The 24,217-nt window shown below is 48.1% G+C and overlaps 1 protein-coding gene across 1 annotated transcript in view; it reads left to right on the forward strand.

Annotated features, from left to right (window-relative positions):
- Positions 1 to 24,217, forward strand: part of FAM91A1 (family with sequence similarity 91 member A1) — a 1,180,047-nt gene that overhangs the window by 144,126 nt on the left and 1,011,704 nt on the right. The window contains exon 4 of the mRNA XM_069621589.1: positions 2,940 to 2,997. Coding sequence (XP_069477690.1) covers positions 2,940 to 2,997 — 58 coding nt within the window. The remainder of the gene's footprint in view (positions 1 to 2,939; positions 2,998 to 24,217) is intronic.

Consider the following 24,217-nt stretch of genomic DNA (forward strand, 5'->3'; position numbering starts at 1 on the left):
TGACACCTTGGTAAGGTGCTACCATTCCATTTACCACTGCATTAGATGCTGGCATTTGGCCTCTGTACACAGTGTTCTGCTGGGTTGCTTATGGTTGCGCATTAGGCAGTGGTTGTGCCTGCATGTGTGGGGGGTTTGGTGGCAACTGGGTGTAGGCTTGGTGTATTTCATAAGGTATGGAGGTGAACCTCAGAGGTGGGAAGGAACATGACTGTGGCAGTGCAGGGGCAGGTTGATTGAATGGGTTGTACCCCGCTCACTGCCTGCTTCTACACTCTTGCAAAATGTCCCCACTTCCATAGCTCCAACACTTAGACAGTCCCATACCACCTCCGAGTCCCATTCCACCGGCCCCTTGGAACTCTCCTATTCCCCTGCTGCTGACCTCCTTGGTGCCATTCAAGATACTGATGCAGAGGTTTGCCGACCCCACTTCTGATGTCCTCCACCTGGCCAAAACGCTGCTATCCTCACATCTGCGTGAGCTGGAGCCTGCTCTGCTGGCAATACACCCCCTTCCCCTTGTAACCTCCCTGAGCCCTTACTGCACACTTCCAGGCCTCTGCCTCATCTGAAAGCGCTTGGGGGACTGGAACGATTGTCTCTTCTTCCCAATAGTAGACTAGGCATGTATATTCCTAACTGCAGGGGCTCCCTCTCTTAGATCTGAGGTGGGTGCCCCCATGACATACAACTGCAGGATTACAAAAATTACAGAAAGAAATATGAGGGGGGCACAATAAAAACATGAACGTTACCAAAGGCAGCAAGTACACGTTTCCCTGTCACACACAGAACAGGTAAACTACAGGCATCCTAAAATATAGTTGTCTGAAAAGCCACTTTTGAAAGGATGTGGAGAAGAGAGCCACCAGGGTCTGAGTTGGTCCGGCTAGAGCCATGTATGGGGTAATGGTGTCCCATTGTGGAATAAGGGTCAGCAGAACCACATCTCCTAGGGTGCCATGCAAAACATTGTCAAAGATAGAAACCTGAAGCAGCCTAAATATGCGGATAAAGGCTACGGTTTTACGAGGCTGTGTATTTTGGGAACTTTGAAGAAACAAATCGAGAAGCTTGCTTTCAGGCGAATGAGTAAATGCTACCTCACAGACTGGGACTGCTGAAGCACCCGGCATGGACAGTCACATTGGAGCAGGGAAGCAGCAGTGCAGAGCCAAACTCTGCATCGGTGAGAAATCCAAGAAGGAGCTGCGCTAACGGCAAAAAAGACCCTCCAGTAGAAATGATTCCCCAGATGTGTGATTGCCTAATTGTGAGACCTGCTTCATTGGTGCTATGATTTCAAACTGTAATTAAGAGCAGCCTATCAGGAGAGAGTGCAAAGACCAAACCTTATACATAAGGTATTTAAAAAAAAGCCAGAAGTGCAGTTGGTGAGGGTGCCTTCCCAATCACCCTTGACTCAAGGGTAGAGTTATGACGAAGATGATATGGAAGAAGGCCAGAGGCTCTGGCCAGCTGTAGGAAGACTGGGTACATCGCATGCATGCCATGTCATATTGTGATGTTCACTTACATTAGGGGCTTTGGGAGGCTGAAGCCAGAACCATCCACCAGCTTCCCTGAGGCATAAGGGGAGGAACCCACGGCAGCAGGTTTGAAGGATGTCTGCTGCCTGACCAGGACCATGATGGGTTTAGGGCGGGGCGGACGAAGCCAAGGCCCAGGAGGGACCCGTTGGGAAAAGAGAGAAAACGAGAGAGGGAGAACACACGATGGGGAAAGGGAGACACGGAGGGCGAGAGAACAAGAGAGAGGGGGAAATGCGAGAGGGGGGAGAGAACGAGCGAGAACGAAGGTGGGAGAACGAGATTGAATTCAAACAAGTGAGAGAGGGTGCAGGCAAGAGAGGGAGAGAGGGTTAGGTGGGGAGGGGGAAAGATCCCATGAATCGAACCCCTGGAGGGAAGTGTGCGAGTAACGGCTGAAGTGGTTCCCAGAAGGATACTTTTGCCTTTTGTTTTGTGTTTTGTAGGGTATAGGTCCTACTTTTTGAGGAGTACGTGGTGGATGAGGTCAATGCTATAGTTGACTTCTGGCCACCGTGAAGATACTGTAATTAGGACCAAGATTTGAGGGCGCTCGTTTTTCATTTCTTATACTACGCATTATCTGAAGCTCAGTCATAGGTTGACATTAGGGGCTGCCATGTGCATGTTTGATTTTCCAAAAAAAGAAAGTGGGGCTGTATCGTTTGGCCTACTGGTACCACATGTCATGATCTAAAGTAAGCATTTCATATGGAGTATAGCGAACTAATGTGGTTTTATTTGTACTCCTTGTGCTCACACCAATCCTGCCTCTTCTTATGAATGTTAGAGAAAATGATAGACATGTAAAATAAGTCTGAGAATTGAAACAGTCATAAGGGTTGATGTGTTCCAGTTGCCAGCTCAAAATTGGAGAAGCTGTTCATGGTGAACACTGGTAGATGTGGTTCAAAATAGCAGCTCAATTCTGAGAGAAGTGAGATATGTCATCTGCTTCACACTGGTGGATGGGAGTACAAATATCAGCACAACTTGAAATAAAACATCTGTCAGTCATTTCTGTCTGTCTCGAGTATTGACTGCCAGTAAGCTTCTGTCATGCAGTACTTGAGAACTCTAGGAGATTACTTTTGTTTGCGATAGTGGAAACCAGACTATGCCTAAAGAGAGCAAAAGAAAATCATTTATATTTTCTTGTGGTAGAGAAGTTTCAAGGTTGTCATTTTTAAAATCTGAAAATGATGCATAGAATATCAGTCCTGAATTATGAATGTCAACTATTTTTGCTCCATTTTACTTTGCATTCTTTTGCATGCCTGTATTTAAGTGATTTTCACATTTAAGGCTATTCATTGTAATTGTTGTTTTCCCTTGACACATTGTTTGATCTTGCGCAAAAATATGTTCCTTTTTTATATATTAAAGGATATAATGAACAGTGAAAAAAGCTACGATTCCCTGCCTAATTTTACCGCTGCTGACTGTAAGTAAACAATACTGAAAGTCTTACTTTATGTCGCTGCCTTGTGCCTGTTATTGGCAGATTATTTCATGGACCTGGGTATGATTTTGACATTCCCATAAACCCTGCTATGAATCATATGGTGTAAAATAATGTTTTATTTAACTAAGAATGTATCTTTTTGTAATCCGTATAATCCATTTCCCAATTTAATTTTAAGGGCCCCTTTTCATGAAACCTTTTATTTTAGTGGAAGAGAGTGCCCTTTCTTGATCCTTAATGCTTATCATTGTTATTGGAGCACAAGATAACTTAGCACAAATCCAGCATGCAGAGTTTATTTTTAAGATGCATACGTATATATATTTCTGAGGGTTGTGGAATCTGCTTAGATCCCATGCTGTGCATAGGCAAACATCTAGTGGAAGCTGCAGAGTATTACAGTTGTTGTTTCGAAACTCGAAAAGGGACATCGACAGGGCGTGCCAGTAATACTATCCATAGTGTGACGTCCCCTGTACCCATGATCCCTCACGCGTGTAGGTACCTCAGATTGTTTTTTTCCGCCATGCTAGATGGACGCGTATAGCAGAGTTCCTTTCGGCGATAAGCCATTAACTTTTCATAATTACGATAGTATTTCTTTCTAGCCTTTCATCAACCGCCGAAACACCACGCCGGTGAAGACAAAAAAAAATGCCTGTCGGAGACCATCATGACGGACCGTTCAGCCTTGGAAGGCCCCCCGGGCCTCGGCCCAGACAGTAGGGAGAGAGGGGGGATGCCATTTTAGAATGCATATTCTCCCCTTCTTATACTTTGTTCGCCCAGCTGCCATTTCCATAACCCATCATTATGGAAAATGCACTATTTAAATTCTGCCCAAAGTGTAATTCCCCTGGGTGGACAAACACTTAGTTTGTAATCTGTGTCTCCCAAGAGACCACGTCGAAACGTCTTGTCGAGCGTGCAGGCTCTTCAAGCCTAAGACGTTAAACGACTGCTCCACAAAACGCTGGGGCCCAATATGCCAGGCAACTTGAGGCCATGGAGGTAGAGGGAACCTTTAGCGATGGCAGCGACGCCGTACTTTCGGACGGCGAGGGCAATGGAGTAGCTTGAGCTACTCAAGCGGAGAACCCCGACCCCGTAGGACAGGCCGGCGGCCATGTTGTGGTGACGACACCCAGCGGCAGCAGAGCTACAAAAGCACACACCACCAAGCACATAAGCACCAGTCGAGATTCGACAAAGGAGTCGAATACTCTACAACGTTCAACACCCCGAGAAAGGTCCACCGAGTCCTGGTCCTCTGGGCTCTCAATCAAGATCGCCACACGACAGGGTTCAACCATCGAAAGACGGAAAGGGTGTCGCTCGAAAAACTCTGTGTGAAAGCCGATCGTCCTCGGACGAAGCCTCAGGTCACACACCCGAAATTTGACGCTCGACGTCGGATAAAGCGGCAGGCCCCAAGAAGTCTGTGAAACACTCCTCTGGGTTCCAGGGTGGGGAACACATCATAAAAGGTCCTCTAAAACCCCTCATAGGGACAACAAGAGCCATCCTAGGGAGAAGACACCACAAAAGGGCATATTATCCAAGGCCATAGAGAGACCTAGAGACTAGATCTAAAATTATACCTCCCACTGATGAGGACTTGGGTATTTCCCCTCAATCTATTGTGATACCAAGTTCAAAGGAATGGTCTTCCCAAGATATTGATGGGGAAATGCGAAGAATGACCTTCATGGCCAATTATTATGAGAAAAACCCAGATTACTTTGAGTTTCCACTCCACTCCTCCCACCTCAGCCCCTTCTGGCTCTCAAGCCTCTGCCTTACCCACTCAACCCCCTTCTAAGAGGTCCTGCTCTAATGTCCCCTTACAAAGTACAATTATAGATCTATATGACCCCGAATTAGAACAAGACCAGGACGATCTCATCTTTGTGGAAACATCTGACCCTCAACTTGATGCAGAGGATACAGATGAACATTATTATGGGGATGACGAGGACCCAGAGGCAGACCAGGAGGCTAACATGTACTCCATAGATTCCCCTCTTAATCAGGACACTCAATTGCTTGATTCCCCTATAGATAATCAACCCCTCCTCAAAGAAGTCTTAGCCAAAGCGGCGGAACACTTCCCGGTTGACACAAAGGAGGTACAGGACGATAGAGACTTCGTTGAAGAAATACTGGGGGATAAAAAGACAGTAGGTCAGTTGATCCCGCTTCTAAAATCAGTCCAACGCAGGATACATTGTTCCTTAGAAACACCCAATCTCACACAGCCCGTTAACCCGCGTGTGGAAAAACTATTCAGGCCTGCATCATCAGACCTTTTATATATAAGAGGCCAATTGAGACCAGATTCACTGGTTGTTACCACAACTAGAAAAAGAGCAGGCGCACCCCTTGCTTCCTCCGAGGCCCCACCGGATAAGGAAAGCAAAAGGATATATGCCCTGGGCAGAAAGGTTACTTCCTCTGCAGCCTATCAAACTAGAATAGCCAACAATGCTACCCTTTTGGCTAGTTATAATTACCATAAGTGGGAGGAAATTTTTGTGTTACTTTCGTCCGCCCCGGAGCCACTCAAATCACAACTAGCTCAGGTGGCAGCAGACGGAAGGGCTGTATCTACCTGTCTCCTCAAATCAAATTTCGATGCAGCGGACAATGCCGGAAGAGTCATTGCAGAGGGGACTGTCATAAAGAGGCATGCAGGGCTTCGCCAGTCAGGCTTTAGGCCAGAAACACAAGCCACTCTAATACACATGCCAGTGGAACCCAACGTGCTCTTCGGTAAGGCCATGGAAGACGCACTTAAGACAGCAGAGGAAGAGTATGACACTCTAAAATCTTTAGGTCAGCTCACAAACAAGCCTACTGGTCAAGGGGGTAGGGTAATTTTCGCCATTTTCGGGGCCAACATTCACAAATAGGATCCGGCTACAATCAAGGCTAAGGTTCCTATGGGACTAATCAAGGACAAGCCTTCCAAGGCTAGCCCAGAGGACAGCACAGAGGTCGTGGTGGTCGGGGCAGAGGACCTGCTCGAGGTGGCACCCCACCTCCAGAGCAAGTGACATTCCGCTTCAGGTACCCTCCCATGCATCTCCAGTAGGAGGACGCATTTCCAACTTCACCCACGCATGGGAGGGTATCACCTCGGACAGATGGGTGCTGTCCTCGGTAGCAGGGAGCTACTGCATAGAACTACTTCAACGTCCTCACGACCACCCCCCACAACAGAAAATCCACTCAGAAGAACATCAGCGGATCCTTCTAAAATAAATAACTACGCTTCTATGAAGTGGTCCCAGCCAAGCAGGTAAACAAGGTATTTATTAAACCTACTTCTGTGTGCCAAAGAAAGATCTAACAATGTGCCCTGTATTAGATTTACGCCCTGCAAACAAGTATGTCAAGCCACAACAGTTCCGCATGACAACGCTACAAGAGGTAATCCCACTACTAAAAAAGGGGGATTACATGGCAACGCTGGAAATGAAAGATGCCTATTTTCATATTTGAATGGTCCCAGTGCACATAAGATACTTGCGTTTCAAGATAGCAAACAAGCACTACCAATTCAAAGTGCTGCCCTTTGGAATATCCTTGGCTCCAACGGTATTCACAAAGGTACTGGCGGTAGTGGCAGCACACCTGAGCAGGGGTGCAATCCCAGTGTACCCTTACCTGGACGACTGGCTCATAACAGGGGAATCACCTCTGATTTGCAGACAAAACATCCAAACAACAATCAACCTCCTCTTTCAATTGGGCTTCTCCATCGAGAAAAAATCAAGCCTATTGCCAAGCACCTCAAAACAGTTCCTTAAACACAGAGGAAGGATTGGTCTTTCCTTCAGAGGAAAGAGTAAAGAATTTGTTACTGCAAATACCATATCAGGCCGTCTGCCAGATAAGGGTGCACAAAGCAATGCGTTTAATAGGCATGATGGCATCTTGCATTTACCTGGTTCCTCACGCGTGCATGCATCCCATATAGGAGTGGTTGGTGAAACAGTGGTCTCAGGCACGCGGTCAGTGGGACGATCTAGTGGTCGTTTTGCCAACACTTGTACAAAATCTTCGCTGGTGGACGAGAGAAAACTTAACGAGAGGGAAACCCTTCTATGACCCACAGATACAGGCAGTAGTCCCACCGGACGCCTCACTGGCAGGGTGGGGAGCTCAGTACCTTCACCACACAGCTCCGGTCTGTGGTCTCACACTGCAGCTCAGAACCACATCAATGTGCTGGAACTTCTGGCAGTATTCAAAGCCCTTCAGGCATCCGAACCACATTTAACAAACATGTTGGTGCAGATCCTAACAGACAGCACTATTTTGAGTTTTATATCAACAAACAGGGAGGTACATGTACTCCAAATCTATCCAGACTTGCACAGAAAATCTGGAAATGGGCACTCAAACGGAAAATGTTCCTGTCATCACAACATGTTCAAGGGGAACTCAACACTCTAGCAGACTCATTGAGCAGAGATCCCCTACCAGAGAAACACGAGTGCGGTCTACACGAAGAAGTCATAGAAAAACTTTTCTCTCAATGGGGTTTCCCAACTATAGACTTATTCGCCACAAGCGAAAAAAGTCAATGCCCAGACTCTGCGTCTAGGTTCCCCCAGCCAGGCTCCAAGGGGAACGCCCTATGGATGAACTGGTCAGGGAAATTTGCTTACACTTTTCCCCCAACTCCTCTCATGAGGAAGGTGGTGAACAAGTTAGACAAGGAACAGATGACGCTTATCCTAGTTGCTCCTATGTGGCCAAGACAACCGTAGTACCCACATCTGCGTAAACTGGCGATGTGCGATCCCATCAAACTACCGTGCCAACCTACTCACCCAGCACGAGGGGCTAACAGTGCAGCTGCAACCACACTCCATGAACTTGGCAGCATGGCTCCTGAAGTCATAGAGTTCGGGCATCTCAATCTACCCCAAAGATGCATGGATATCTTGAAAGAATCAAGAAAACCAAACAACACTAGGCACTGTTACTTTGACAAATGGAGACTATTCATAATTTGGTGCTAGACTAAGCAGATCAACCCCATAGATTGTACTCCATCTAACATTGTAACCTATATGCTCCACTTGCTAGATGCAGGGTTAGTGTTCAACTCCCTAAAAGTCCACCTGGTGGCCTTGTCAGCCTAAACCACTTCCCATAATAAGGTCTCATGGTGGAAGGTACCAGTCATCAAAGCATTTATGGAAGGGGTAAAGAGACTCCACCCTCTAATTTCTAACTCCTTGCCAGGTTTGGACCTCAATGTGGTACTCGCCAAGCTCATGGGACCCCCATTCGGGCCTATGCACAAGTCTACTCTCAAACACCTGACTTATAAAACTGCCTTCTTAGTAGCTATCACTTCCATAAGAAGGGTTAGTGAAATCCAAGCATTGTCAGTGCAGGATCCTTTCTTTACTATACATGAGGACAAGCTGGTTTTACGTACTCAACCTAGGTTCTCACCTAAATCCATCTCCAAATTCCATGTAAACCAGTCTATTGAGCTACCAGCCTTCTTCCAGGAGCCCAAAAGCTCTGCTGAGGTAAAACTCGACACACTAGATGTGAGGAGAGCGGTCCTCTACTACGTAGACAAGACCAGACCGCTAAGAAAGACAGATCAACTGTTTGTCTCCATAGCGCCAGGCAGAGAAGGTGACCGCATCTCTAAGAATTCCATCTCTAGGTGGATAGTCGGATGTATCCAACTGTGCTATTCCCTACCAGATAAAACACTGCTTTTACGCCAAAGGGCCCACTCCACAAGAGGTACTGGAGCCACGCTGGCTTTCATTGCAAATGTCCCCTTAGACCGCATTTGCAAAGCGGCTACATGGAGCTCAATACATACTTTCACTCAGCACTACTGCATTGACACTCATTCCAAGACAGATACACAAGTGGGACAAGCGGCTCTAAGTCATTTATTCGCTCATGAACCTTGTCACATCCCACCTCCTTCCACTGCTCGCTAATCTATGCACAGCATGTGATCTAAGCAGATTCCACAAACCTCACAAGGGATACATTACTCACCGTAAGCGTATTTCTGATGATTGTATCTGCTTAGATTCACATGCGACCCACCCTTCCTCCCCTCGGATAGAAGGCGCATGGATGCCTATGAGCTTGTCTAATAAGTATCTGCTTGGATACGACTGTACTCGCGCTACACCTCATGCTACATCATGCCAGAAAAATAACAATCTGAGGGACCTACACGCGTGAGAGATCAAGGATACAGGGGACATCAAACTAGGGATAGTATTACTGGCACGCCCTGTCGACGTCCCTTTTCGAGTTTCTCTAAGCAGATACAAGCATCAAAAATACAATTACGGTCATATGTATGTATATCCACACACCCACACACCCACACACCCACACACCCACCCACACCACACACCACACACCACACACCACACACACCACACACACCACACACCACACACACATATCTGAGGCTTGTGGAATCTGCTTAGATCACATGCTGTGCATTGGCCGACATCCAGTGGAAGCTGTTGAGTATTAGTTTGTTTTTCGAACCTCAAAGGGACGTCGAACAGGGCATGCAAGTAATACTATCCCTAGTGTGACGCCCCCTGTACCTATGATCCCTCACGCGTGTTAGGACCCTCAGAATGTTTTGTTCCGCCATACTAGTCGGACGCATGTTGCAGAGTTCCTTCGGCGCTTAGCCGTTTATATTTAACTATTACCGTTAATACTTCCCCTTTCACTATCACCGTACGCCGAAGATAGACGCCGGTGAAGATTGAGGAAGTCGGCCGCCGAGGACTGCCACAACGGACTTCGGGCCTTGGAAGGCCTCTGGCCTCGGCCCTGTACAGTAGGGAGAGTGGGGGTGGTCATACAGGCTTTTTTCCCCACCTTTTTGTACATATACCCGCCTGCTGCCATTTTGTAACATATGGAGAGTACTCCCATTAAAATTCTGCCCTAAGTGTAATAGGAAGTTTCCCTGGGTGGATAAGCACAATACGTGCAATCTGTGTCTCCCACGAGACCATCCCGAGGCTACCTGTCGAGCTTGCAAGCTCTTCAAGCCGAAAACTCTTAAGGATCATTCAACTAAACGCTGGGGCCACTACACCAGGCAACTAGAGGCCATGGAAGTGGAGGGGACATTCAGCCATGGCAGCAACACCGCCCAATCGGACGGCGAGGGCAAAGGGGTGACTTCGGACACCCGCGCGCAGGCCCCCAACCCCGAAGGACTGGCCGTTGGCCACGTTTTAGGGACAACACCCGGCGGCAGAAGCGCTACACATTCTACCTCCACTAAGCACATCAACCCGTGCCGTGACTCGACACGTGTGTTCGAGCGATTTGCACCGGACGACACCAAGAGCGGTCGAACAAATCTTTGTCCTCTGGGCGTTCCCATTCCCGTTCGCCTCACAACAAAGCCCAACCGTCTTCGGTTGATAAAGGTGCCGCACGATCAATAGTCCCCGAGGCCCATTCGTCAGATGACGATTCCGCCCTCTACCCTCCACAGGCTAGACGTGAGGCATCTGACCGTACACCCAAGATTCAACGTCCTTCTTCGAATCCCACCTCCGTAGCTTGACGCGAGGCGTCAAACCCCTGGGAGGCCCCTAAAAACACTGGGAAACACTCCTCTAGTCATTGGAAAGGGGATAAACAACATAAAAAGACATCTTCAGAACACCATGTTCATAAAGAGAAGCATAAAGCCCCTAACTCAATAGGGTAGTCCAAGGTCTCAGATCCTACCACTAAGAGTAAACTCATTCCTCCCACTGCTTAGGATCGGGCACTGATGAGGAACCAGAACATGTTGTTGTTATTCCTCGCTCTAAACAGTGGAGCTCAGCAGACATTGATCGGGTCATGAGAAGGATGTCATTCATGGCTGACTTCTATGAAAAGGACCCTAATTACTATCATAGTTACTCCAACATCCCTCGTACCTCTGCCCCTTCGGGGTCCAAGGCAATACCTGAGTCCTCTCAGCCCCCTGCTAAGAAACTCTGCTCTGACGCCCCGGTTCAGGGCTTGGTCACAGACCCCTTTGTGGTTGAACCTTACCGCCCTGATTCATATTGTGATGAAACAGAACCTCAATTGGTTGATGACCAGACAGGTGTCTCTTATTATGGGGATGACGAGGACTAGGAGGAGGAGGATGATGCTGAAGCCTACAACATTGACTCCCCGGTTCCTAAAGACCCCCCCGGTGCATGACTCGCCTGTAGATAACCAACCCCTCCTCAATGAGGTACTGGCTAAGCCAGCTGCCCATTTTCATATCGACACACAGGGTGTCCAAGAAGACATGGATTTCACTGACGAAATCCTAGGAGACAAGAAAGCCATTACTCAGGCTATGCCTCTGTTAAAAGCCATCCAGCGTAGGATTGATCACTCACTGCAAACCCCGAATCTCACTTGAGCGGTTAAGCCGCAAGTCGAGAAATTGTTCTGTGCTGCACCCTCCGATACCCTGTACATTAGGAGGGCAATTAAAACTGGATTCCTTGGTCGTAAGAACCACCAGAAAGAGGGCAGGTACACCGCTTGCTTCTTCGGAAGCAGCGCCTGATAAAGAAAGTAAACGACTATATGCTCTGGGTAGAAAGGTTGCCTCCACTTCTGCCTAGCAGGCACGATTTGCCAACAGTGCCACCCTTTTGGCAAGCTACAATTGCCATCAGTGGGAGGAGGTATCGGCTTTGAAATCCTCTGAACCCTTAAAGAGCCAGTTGGCTCAACTGGCAGCAGATGGAAGGTCTGTATCAGGATGCATGCTAAAAAACAAACTTTGATGCAACAGATAATGCTGGGAAGTTAATCGCCGAAGGCACTGTCGTAAAGCATCACACTTGGCTAAGGCAGTCAGGTTTCAAACCCGAAACCCAAGCAACCCTGATATGCCTGTGGAGCAGAATGTACTATTCCGCAAGGCAGTGGAGGAAGCTTTAAAGACGGCAAAGGATGAGTACGAGACCCTAAAATCTCTTGGCCAACTCACCAATAAACACTCTGGACAGGGGGGAAACAACAATTTTCGCCACTTTCGGGGCCAAAGTTCCCAAAGGGGTTCAAACTATTAACAAAACCAGGGAACCTCATGGGATAACACCCAATCCCAATCCTCACAGGGCTACCCCAGAGGGCAGCGCAGGGTCGCACTAGGGGTAGAGGCAGCCCCGCCAGAGGTGGTACGCCACCCAATAAGCAGAGACGTTCCACTCCAGGTCCCCTCCCACGCATCCCCAGTAGGAGGGCGCATTTCCACCTTCACCCACGCATGGGAGGGGATCACTTCGGACAGATGGGTGCTGTCGGCAGTACCCGGAGGATACTGCATGGACTTGCTAGGGCGCCCCCAAGATCATCCTCCGCGACAGAAAGTACACTCGCTGGAACATCAGAAGAGCCTCCTCGAGGAGATTGCCGTTCTCCTAGCAAAGGACGCCATTGAAGTCGTCCCGGTCAACCATGTAAACAGGGGTATTTAATCAACCTACTTCCTTGTGCCAAAAAAGATCTGACCATGCGCCCAGTATTAGATTTCCTACCTGCAAACAAGTATGTCAAGCCACACAAAATCTGCATGACTACACTACAAGAGGTATTCTTTCTACTAAAAAAGAGGGATTTCATGGCAACATTGGATATGAAAGATGCCAGTTTTCATACTTCAATGTTCCCAGCGCACAGAAGATTCTTGTGTTTCAACCAGCACTACCAATTCAAGGTGCGGCCCTTCGGAATAACCTCGGCTCCAAGGGTATTCACCAAGGTACTGGCGGTGGCGGCGGTGCACCTGCGCAGGGAGGCAATCCCAGTGTACCCTTATCTGGACGACTGGCTCATTACAGGGGAGTCTCCCCCCTAATTTGCAGACTAAACATCCAAAGAACAATCAACCTCCTCTTCCAATTGGGCTTCTCAATCAACGAGAAAATGTCAAGCCTGGTGCCAAGCACCTCAAAACAGTTCTTAGGAGCTGTCCTAAATACCCAAGAGGGGTTGACCTTTCCATCAGAGGAAAGAATTTGACATTTTCGCTGCAAATTACTCAATATCAGGCCGGTCGCCAAATAAGGTTGTGCAAAGCTATGCGTTTGCTAAGCATGATGGCATCTTGCATTTACCTGGTTACTCAAGCGCGCCTGCGCATGCGACCCATGCAGGAATGGTTGGCGAAACAGTGGTCTCAAGCAAGTGGTCAGTGGGACGATCTAGTGGTTGTTTTGCCAATACTAGTACAGAGTCTTCGCTGGTGGACAAGAGAGAATCTTACAAAGAGGAAACCCTTCTACGATCCAGAGATACAGGCCGTTGTCACAACAGACACCTCCCTGGCAGGGTGGGGAGCTCACTACCTTCACCACACAGCTCCGGATCTCTAGTCCCACACGTTGACTCAGAACCACATCAACCTGCTAGAACATCTGGCAGTCTTCAGAGCGCTCTGGGCATTCGAACCCCACCTATTCAACCAGTCAGTGCAGATCCTAACAGACAGCACGACTGCAATGTTCTACTCAAACAAACAAGGGGACACTCGTTCTCAAAATCTGTCCAAGCTTGCCCAGACAATTTGGAAATTGGCACTGAAACTGAAGATTTACCTGTCATCCCAACATGTTCCGGGAACTCAACTCTGTAGCAGATGCTCTGAGCAGAGATCTCCTCCCACAAGAACATGAGCGGCGACTACACGAAGAGGTCATAGGAGACCTCTTCTCTCAGTGGGGTTTCCCCACTATAGAGCTATTCACCACAAGCGAAAACAGGCAATGCCCAAACTTCGGATCCAGATTCCCCCAGCCAGGCTCCAAGGGGAACGTCCTCTGGATGAATTGGTCAGGGATATTTGCCTATGCTTTTCCACTAACCCCTCTAATGAGGAAAGTGGTGAATAAGAGCCACAGGGAACCGATGATGCTCATCCTGGTTGCTCCTATGTGGGCGAGCCAACCATGGTATCCACACCTACGTAAACTGGCGGTGTGCGACCCCATCAAACTCCTGTGCCGGTACAACCTACTCTCCCAGCACGAGGGGCTAACAGTGCATCCTCAGCCCAACTCGATGAATTTGGCAGCATGGCTCCTGAAGTCAGAGTTATATGGATATCTGGAAAGAGTCAAGAAAACCGAACACGAGGCACTGTTACTATGATAAATGGAAACGATTCGTAATTTGGTGCCAGAATAAGCAAATCAGCCCCGTTGATTGTACTCCTTCTAATGTGGTCACCCAAATACTCCACCTACTGGATGCAGGATTAGTGTTAGAAAGTGCACCTGCCAGCTTTATCAGCCTACACCACTTCCCATAACAAGGTGTCATGGTGGAAAGTGCCAGTCGTCTAAGCATTTATGGAAGGGGTAAAGAGACTCCACCCTCCAATTTCTAACCCACCACCAGGTGGGGACCTTAATGTGGTACTGGCTAAGCTCATGGGACTTCCCTTTGAGCCCATTCACAAATCTAGTCTCAAACACCTGACTTATAAAACTGCCTTCTTAGTAGCCATCACCTCCATAAGAAGGGTCAGTGAAATTCAAGTTCTGTCGGTGCAGGATCCTTTCTTTACTATACATAAGGACAAACTGGTTTTACGCACTCACCCTAGCTTCTCACCTAAGTTAATTTCCAAATTCCATGTTAACCAGTCTTTTGAGCTACCGGCTTTCTTCCAAGAACCCAAAAGCTCTGCTGAGGTGAAACTCCACACACTAGATGTGAGGAGGGCGGTCCTCTACTACGTAGACAAGACCAGACCGCTAAGAAAGACATATCAACTGTTTATCTCCATAGCGCCAGGCAGAGAAGGCGATCGCATCTCTAAAAATGCCATCTCTATGTGGATAGTCAGATGTATCCAACTGTCCTATTCCCTTTCAGATAAAACACTGCCTTTTACGCCGAGGGCCCACTCTACAAGAGGTATTGCAGCCACTCTGACTTTCATTGCAAATGTACCCCTGGACATTATTTGCAAAGCAGCTCAATGGAGCTCTATTCACACCTTTAATCAGCACTACTGCATTGACACACATTCCAAGACAGATGCGCAAGTGGGACAAGCGGTTCTAAGACATTTTTTTGCTCATGACCATTCTCACATCCCACCTCCTCCTCCTTCTAACACTGCTCGCTAGTCTATGCACAGCATGTGATCTAAGCAGATTCCACAAGCCTCAGAAGGGATACATTACTCACCGTAATCGTATTTCTGATGCTGGTATCTGCTTAGATTCACATGCGCCCGCCCTGCCTCCCCTCCGAGAGAAGGCGCATGGATGCTTGTAGTCTTATCTTTCTTATCTGCTTGTATAATCTGTACTCCTGCTACTCCTCATGCTACCTCATGTCAGAAAAAATCCAGTCTGAGGGTCCTACACGTGTGAGGGATCATGGGTACAGGGGACGTCACACTAGGGATGGTATTACTGGCATGCCCTGGTTTGACGCCCCTTTTTGAGTTTCGAAAAACAAACTGTAATACTCCGCAGCTTCCACTAGAAGTCGGCCTATGCACAGCATGTGAATCTAAGCAGATACAAGCATCAGAAATACGATTACGGTGAGTAATGTAGGGAACAACTTTGTTACATCAATGGTCATTTTTTGATGTTTTTTATTGCTGAAATAGTTTTTATGAAAAAAACCAAATTGAAAAATATAGGGCGGTGGGGCATATAAGGTGTCGGGAATATGTAAGAAACAGAGGACGGGGTGTTACCTCTTGTAATAAGAGCGCACACACACACACTGGTAGGTCTGTGATTTTAAAAAAAAAAAGAACTTTTATTTAAAACTCTGTTCAAATTTTGGTAAGGGATACACGAGATGAAGATCTCGTTCTGCACTGAAGGATGTCTCTTGTGCTGATGAAGACGACAGGTTTCCTCTTCAGATTGAATGTTCTTTTGTAAAAGGTATCTCTCTTCTCCTAATGAAAAGGTCATCTTAAACTTTATTGTCTCTCCATGTATATTTGCTTTCCTTCACTCTTGTTGGAGACTCTCTTAAGCACGTTTTGAAAGTTTTTCTATCATCTACTTGCTGAGTCTTTCACTCTCCTCTACTTCTTCTAGTATTCTCCTATCAGTTAAGAGAAAAATGAGTGTGGAACAGTCTTCTGACACTCTCCATGGGCTGACACTCTACATGGGCTATTGTAGGTTTCTGTGGCTTTCGCTTGGTTAAGTAAGCCAGTCCTCGGCTGAACGTATATTTTATTTCTTCTTTTCAGTCATACGGCACTTTTTCCTAATAACGTAGACAAACTCTATCTAACATTGACACCAAAAATGCCTCAGAGTCTTTTAGCCTGACACGGCATCGTCTTCATATCATTTCTCTCCTCTTGCCACTTCAAAGGGAGTTAGCCCTGCCCCCTCTGACCTGTTCGGTATACAGTTCGTTAGAGCAGTGCGAACAGCTGAGGGTAGGCGGGTCAGCGATCGCACTTTCCCCTTGAAGCTTGTTGCGCTTTCGTCTTGTTTGCAAGGGGTGTTATTCACTTGGTTCCACCCCCTTTTATCGACGCACCTGATTCGCCTCGGAGACCAAGCCCACTCGTCAACGGAGCTTGTCTGTTCCCATGGCGGGATCTCAGGCGGCTGACGGCTGGTTCACAGATGATCAGCAGGCATTCATCGGCACAGCTTCACTAGGCTCGCACAGCCTCCTCGCATCGGAGCGTTTCTCTTGTCTATCAGATGACGTGAGATTACGCTTCTTTTCCACTTGCTTATAACTAATAACAGAGGTAGCGCAACGGCGCAACTTTAGTAACAACAACTTTGTTTACACTCTTCTCCAAACTAATACGCCCACTCATAACGGACGCTTTCCTTCTCCAGTTCGATCCGGTCTCCTAGTAACCAAGCACAAGAAAACAGGAAAGTATAACTCCCTAGTAGAAAGCACCTTGCAGCTGACACAATAAAGAACGGGACATCTCTAAGGCAATACAAATCCCACCCCTTCGTGTCAGCCTTTCATTTTCTGTCTACCTTGACTACTGTTTTCAGCCACACTCTCCTCTGGCATTCTTCCCCCACGTTCTCCAAAATTATCTCACGGGGGCTTGTGGGTAACCCCACAAAATAAAAAATACAACTTAAAGGAGTTTTTTCGTTGAACATTTTCCAGAGGAAAAAAAGACATCGTAAAAAGACTGTCAATCTAATCACATAGACCCATATAACTGATATGAACTTCCCAGTTTAGGTTTAATCTCCCTGATAAAATGAAATATTATTGGATATTTTAGGTTTAATCTGCTGGATAAAATGAAATATTATTAGATATTCGATCGACCATCCTGTAAAACGACAATGGTCCTTCCGGTGCAACATTTTCTATTTATTTTTTTCAATTAGTCGATTTCTAACGTCAAACACATTCATAAAACTTTAAACACAGAAGTAAATTCAATATTATGCAAGTAAAAATTATTGAGCTATGATCATTCTCATTTCATGAATAATGGCGATTTAAAAGTTACTGTTAATACCCTCCTTTCTTGAAACAGTAATAAAAACGTGGCTATTACATGCAGTAAACAATTGGAAAAATCGTTATGAGTCAGGAAGTCCACAATTGATATTTGCAAGGTTTAATACACTGCCTTAATTCCTATAACAAACCTTAACATTACACTTTACAATCTCAAATTAGTTAACTGCCGCCAAGTAATTGCATTAGATTGAGATAACTGCAATTCATGATGTAATTGGATCCCTAGAGTATAAATTAAATTATACCCAATGAGTGGCTCATACATTTATATATTGTTCCTGGGTTTTTTATATGCGATTTTGGGAAATAATTTGTGGTTAAACAGGTATCACCTACCATAAGCAGGTTGAAAAGGGCTGGAATCATCTGAAGGAACCTTTCTTTAAAAATGGGAATTATAATTTTTGAACATATGGCCCTAGATATAACTTGTGCATAAAAAAAACCAAAATGTTGTACTTTGTCATCTACATCAAGTATTGAACAGGACAAAAGGCATAGTTGTAATTATGTCTATCCTTGCCAGTGCAACTCCTCCTTGCTGTTTTATTCAGCAAAAGATGGAATCTTAAGCAGGTTTTAATGAAACGCTAATGCATAGTGAGACACCATCCACTTTCATTTTTGATTCGGGAGTGTGCAAGATAAATATTTGATTGTCTCTGCACTCATTGTTTGTAGAGTGTGTGTAACAGTTGTACATTTACTTGTGCTCCTTAACTATTTAAGTAGGGAGCTGCACTCGTGCCATGAGTGGGAACTGCGCCAGGATCAAGTGGATAGACTCTTCCAATGATGGGGCAAACCCCAGATTGACCTGTTTGCTTCGGCGACGAACTCAAAGTGCCAGAGGTTCGCCAGCAGGTTCCCACAGCCGAGGAGCATGGGTGATGCTTTCTCGTTCCCTTGGGACGGCCTGTTTCTATACGCATTCCCTCCGTTGCCGTTGCTGCTCCACCTCATCAGCCAGCTCAAGATGTCCAGGTGCAGGATGATCCTCGTCGCACCGGCGTGGCCGAGGCAGATCTGGTTCCCGGACCTTCTGGACTTGTCAACATTCCCGCCAGTCAGTCGATATCCCGGCTGATTGCAGAGCGGTTCTTGCAAAGGGCAGGGCGTCCTCAACTCTCAAGTGTTACGGTCATAAATGGAAGAGGTTCTCTGTCTGGTGCCGTGCACAGAAGATTAACCCTCTGCGGATTACGGCCCCTCAAGTGCTGTCAAGTGCTGCCGTACTTACTGTCGCTGGCCAAAGCTGGACTGGCTCACGCCTCCTAAAAATACATCTGGCTGCCAGCTCCCGATATGCCAGGACTACGGGACGGGTGTCCTTGTGGTCTCATCGCCTGGTAAAGGAATTTATGAAGGGACTATTCCGTTCATTCCCGCCGGTGAAGGCGCCTGCCCCGGCGTGGGAACTTAATGTGGTGCTGACCAGGCTAATGGGAGCCCCATTCGAGCCTATGCACTCGGCGCCCTTGAAGTTCCTGTCATGAAAGACCGCGTTCCTCGTGGTCATCACCTCTGCACGACGAGTGGGAGAGATTCAGGCCCTATCTTGCAAGCCTCCATACTTGACTTTTCATGACACAAGGGTAGTGCTTAGGACACACCCCTCCTTCATGCGCAAGGTGCCGTCGGACTTCCACCTCAACGAGCCCTTGGTGTTACCAGTTTTCTTCCCGTCGCCTTCGACGCCGGCCAAGAGGACTTTGCACTCGCTGGATGTAGCTAGAGCGCTGAAGTTCTATGTGGACCGCACAAAGAGTTTTTGGAAGACGTCACAGCTATTCGTGAACTTTGGGGCTGTGAATCAAGGGAAGGCTCTCTCGAAGACTTCCATTTCCAGATGGCTCTCCGGCTGCATCATGCATTGTCACCGGTTGGCAAACCGACCGCTGCCCGGCAGTCCGAGAGCCCATTCGACCAGAGCCATCGCTGCTACCATGGCGTTCCTGTCTGGTGTACCCCTGCTGGACATCTGCAGGGCTGCTACGTGGAGGCCGACGCACACCTTCACAAGATTCTACTGCGTCGATCGGGACTCCAGGGAGGAATCCAGGGTCAGCCAAGCAGTGCTGCGCAACCAGTTCGCTTAATTTTATTTTGTTTTTAAATGTTTTTATTGGCATTTATATATATGTGTACATTAAAACTATCATGAGCATGGTGAAGATTGAATCACCTAGTACATAACATATATGCAATTTAAAGCATTGGTAAGATTAAACAATTAATAAACAACAATAGTAACACTAACTGTCCGTATGTCCTCTGAGTTGTTGGGCTCCTCGTTTCCTATTCGAACCCTCGTCTCGGGTCTGATGGGGTCTGGCTGTTCTTAGTGGGGCGTGATGTGGGGGCGAGTGTGAGTTTGATATTGCAGTTTCTCGGTCGAACTTACATAGAGATTCAGAGGGGTAGATTCAAGAGGGCTTGTGGCTCGTTGAAAAAATCAAGTCTCTCAGAAGGGTCTTCCAGGCCTCCAGTGCGGTGCTCGACTATTTCCCTCCTACCACGCTCTGGTTTCGGCTGCCGTCCATCTTAACATCTCCTTAATCCAGGGTTCATACCTGGGGCCAGTCGGGGATTTCCAGGCCATGGCAATTGTTCTCTTCGTGAGCACACATGCAATGTCCATAAACTTCACCGAGTGTTTGATTTTACTCAGCCTCGGATGGGTGCCCAGGAGGCATTCCTTAGGTGTCCATTCGTATATCTCCAGCCCAGCCTTCCTGCAGGTCTGTTCAGCGGCGGACCAAAGTTTCTGTGCTTTAGGACAGGTCCAGAACATGTGGATCATGTCGGCATGATCGGAAGTGCACCATGGGCAGGTCGGGGCAACCTTGTCGGAGAATGTGGCTATCCTGTGTGGGGTCATGTAGGTCCTGTAGAGGATATTGAGCTGAATTAGCCTGAACCTCGCATTCCGGGATATCTCCTTCGGGTAGGATAGGGCCCTCGACCATTCTCCCTCTGTGATTTCAGTCCCTAAGTTGGACTCCCATCTCTCTTTCAGACGTGCACTTCTTGGGTTGGACCTGTCATTTATTTGGATGTATAACCTCGACGTCGGTTTAACCTGTTCGCTTAAGGTGAGCCTGGTGAGGAGGTAAGAGATGCTTAATGTTGAGTTGTTGTATTGCTTAATGTTGAGCCTGTCGCCACCTCCCATGGTTGTGCATGTGTATACTGCTATGTATTCTTTTATTCATGAGCATGTGAATCCATGCCAGACCCCATGCTGGAGAAGGAACAAGTTACTTACCTGTAACTGTTGGTTTCAAGCATGGGTCTGGCATGGATTCACATGCGAACCCTCCCACCTACCCCTCTGCGGCTCTTCACTTGCTCATACTGCAACTTGGTGTGCTACCAAATCTGAGGATGGCTGACGGAGGCGGGGCTTAGGGAGAGGGCAGTCATTGGCTGGGAGCAGTATGACCCAAAGATCAGTGATTGGTTACTACTAAGAAAGACAGATCAGAAACGAAACTGATACTGATTTTTTCTTTACCGAGGATACCCAGCCTGACGACGGGGAATATTCATGAGCATGTGAATCCATGCGAGACCCATGCTAGAGAACAACAGTTACAGGTAAGTAACTTGTTCCTTTCTGTTCATGTCACACCTAAAGGATTGAGTAGTTATCAATAAGGTGTGACTTAGTACTTTATAGTATATTTTGGCCATTTCTGTATCACTACAACCATTGACCTTAATGGGGCTAAACAAACCTGACAAGAAATCAAAGTCAAACTTCTGTTTAAGTTAGATAACTTGGCAGAGCAGCAAGGTTTAACTCTCAGGCAGGTGTAGGAGGTTGAAACCAAGGTGTACCATTGGTCCCCATACAGATCTATAGAAAATACACTACGCTGAAAAAATATATACTTTATTAAGTCACATATAGAAATCCTTTGGGGTCAAATCATAAGGTATAATACGTAGCATTACAAATATAACCATTATTATGAAAACAATGCCTAAAAAGGTCCCTCCTAATTCCATTGTGTATGTGTGTGCCCTATACCACAGGTTGGCACCCATCATAATTTAATAGGTGCTGGGGAGACTGGGGGAACCACAAAACCTAACTGCAGTTAAAGCCCCCTATGGACTTGCACAATTTTGTACAGTTTCCTAAATAAACCCACCCCTCCTATAGGTGGAAGACCCCAGACTTTGTGGCCAGCACCTACCACATACAGGCAGGGGATGGGAGGAAAAAGAGATGTAAACGTTTTACCCACCAGAAAAATAGTCAAAACGTCTATACGGTCTACACAAACACTCACGAAGATTAGCTACAATGTTAAAAAATGCATCCATCATTGGAGAAATGCAGAGCATTTATTAAAAATCACAGGTCATTATCAAAATTACAATTGGAGGGGATTGGGTCCTCCGACGTATTCCGTATCTATGACCGGTAATGTCCACAGCTGTGCTGCTTCGGAAAATCTTCGGCGTCTGCGTTCTGCATCGATGACGTTAATGCGCCGTCCCCGAGGACCTCCTCTGACGGCTGACGTCACCCGATGTGATAAGTAGGACGCACAACGTTCATAGCCTCAGTTCCGTTTTTTTCCGCGAACGTGTTCGCTTCGTGAATCTCGGTACGCCTCAACTCTTTGGAGTTTGCTGTTCTCGGTTCGTTGAACCTGTTCGGTTTTTTGTGAAGACCTGTTCGTGGCGATGTCTACTTCGTCTTCAACCCCGCGTCCGTGCTTCAAGAAATGCGGGGCCTGTGGGTCCAAGATGTCGGTCACGGACTCGCACAACGCCTGCCTCTGGTGCCTCGCGGAGGCCCACGATACGGACGACTATGTCGACTTTCAGTCGCTCACGGCAAAGGTCTTGCGGGAACGCATGAAGAAGCTGTCGGTAGGTCGGGGCTTTCGACGGATGACTCGAGGGGTGACTCTCCGCGTCATCGTCGAAAGTCCAGTGGGTCTCCTTCCAGGAGTCTGTCTCGCCACTCCTCTGCCTCTTCGAGGCATTCCCGGAATCGCCGGCATCGGTCGCCTTCCCAGTCCTCTTCCGAGGACTCCGCCCGTCGGCGGGTCGCTTATCCCTCCATGCAAGCGACACCGGAGGAATGGACTTCCTTCGGGAAGCAGATGCTAGCGATTCTTGAATCGCAGGGCACCGGTCCGTCCGCGCCTCTGACTGGGGTCGGTCGGCACCGGTCGAGAGACACCGCTCGTACGCCTTCGGGCTCGGGTGGTCGGCACGGCTCGCAGGAGAGTTCCCACTCGGACAAGGGTAGCCGTTCTCGCCATGCCTGTTCCAGGTCCCGGTCCTCGACGCGCTCGAGACCGCATGATCCTGTGCCGTCTTTGAAGAAGACGTCGACGCCTGTGGCGCCGAGGTCATCGATGATTTCTCTCGAGGCTCTGCCTCCAAGGGGGTCTTTGACACTGTCAGCGCCTAGGTCGTCGAGAGACACGCTCAGAGCTCCGGCTTCAAGGCCTGTGTCGATGCCGTCGATGCTGGCGGCGCTGCAGCTGACGTCTACGTCGATTCGCTCGATGTCAATGCCTTTTCTGTCGATGCCGGCGCCGACTCATTCGGCGCCCTCGACACCTTTCGAGGCGGTGCTGTCGGAGGGGCCCCGTGGCACGGGGTTAGCCCCTAGAAAGGCTCTGGCTAAGGTCAGGCACTGCTTTGGTCCCCAGATGTCTTCCTCTCCCCACCTGGAGTACATTTCAGAGGGTGATGAAGGCTCTGATGACGGCTTGGTTCCGGTTACAGTACCAGATGAGCTTATCTCGGGCCATAGCCAGTTTGATGACCGGAGGCAGTCACTGCATGATGCCAGTGGACTGGACACACCTCCGGAGGTGGAGTTTTGTAGGCTGGAGCCTGGCACTCATGCCGATTCTTCATATCGGCGCCTTATGTCTCGGGTCACCGAGTACTTGGGTTGGTCAGCTCCCCCAGGGGAGTTCGTTCAGGATGATCTCACGGACATCCTTGATCTTGGTCCCCCCACTGACCCGGTTTTGCCGTTTCATATGGCTCTGTAGAGAAGGGTGGCGGCGGCTTGGACTGCTCCGGAGAGTTTCCCGGCAGTGGGCAAGTGTTTGTCGCGAAAATACCGTCCAGCCAGTAGCAACCCCTGCTACTTGTCCAGGCACCCCAATCCGGAGAGTTTGGTGGTGCAGGCGGCTACGGCCCCGGCAAAGCAGGCGTCGTATCCTACCATCCCTCCAGATAGGGACGACAAAGGTTTTGACGGCTGGGCGAAGAAAGTGTTTTCTTCAGAGGGTATGGCGCTTCAGGCGGCCAACTCCATATGTGCCTCGTCTCGTTTCACACACACTCTGTGGAACTGTGTTGCATTAGCGGCTGAACGTATTCCCGAAGGGGACGAACAGGATGGTTTCCTTGCTATGGTTCAGGATGGCAAGGATGCCATGTGTGAGGCCGTTTAGTCGGGTTTGGACATGGCAGATTGTGTCAGCCGGTCCATGGCGGCGAGCACCGTAATACGCAGGTTTGCGTGGTTGCGGAAGTCTGGGTTCGCTCCTGATGTGCAGTCCCGGCTCCTCAACATGCCCTTTGACGGTGAACATCTTTTTGGCAGCAAGGCTGACGAGAGCCTTGAGGTTGCAGACCTCCAAAGCTGCAGCGAAGTCGT

Source organism: Ambystoma mexicanum, chromosome 5q (assembly GCF_040938575.1).
Source record: "Ambystoma mexicanum isolate Mex_15411 chromosome 5q, UKY_AmexF1_1, whole genome shotgun sequence".
In the NCBI taxonomy this organism is placed as follows: Eukaryota; Metazoa; Chordata; class Amphibia; order Caudata; family Ambystomatidae; genus Ambystoma; species Ambystoma mexicanum.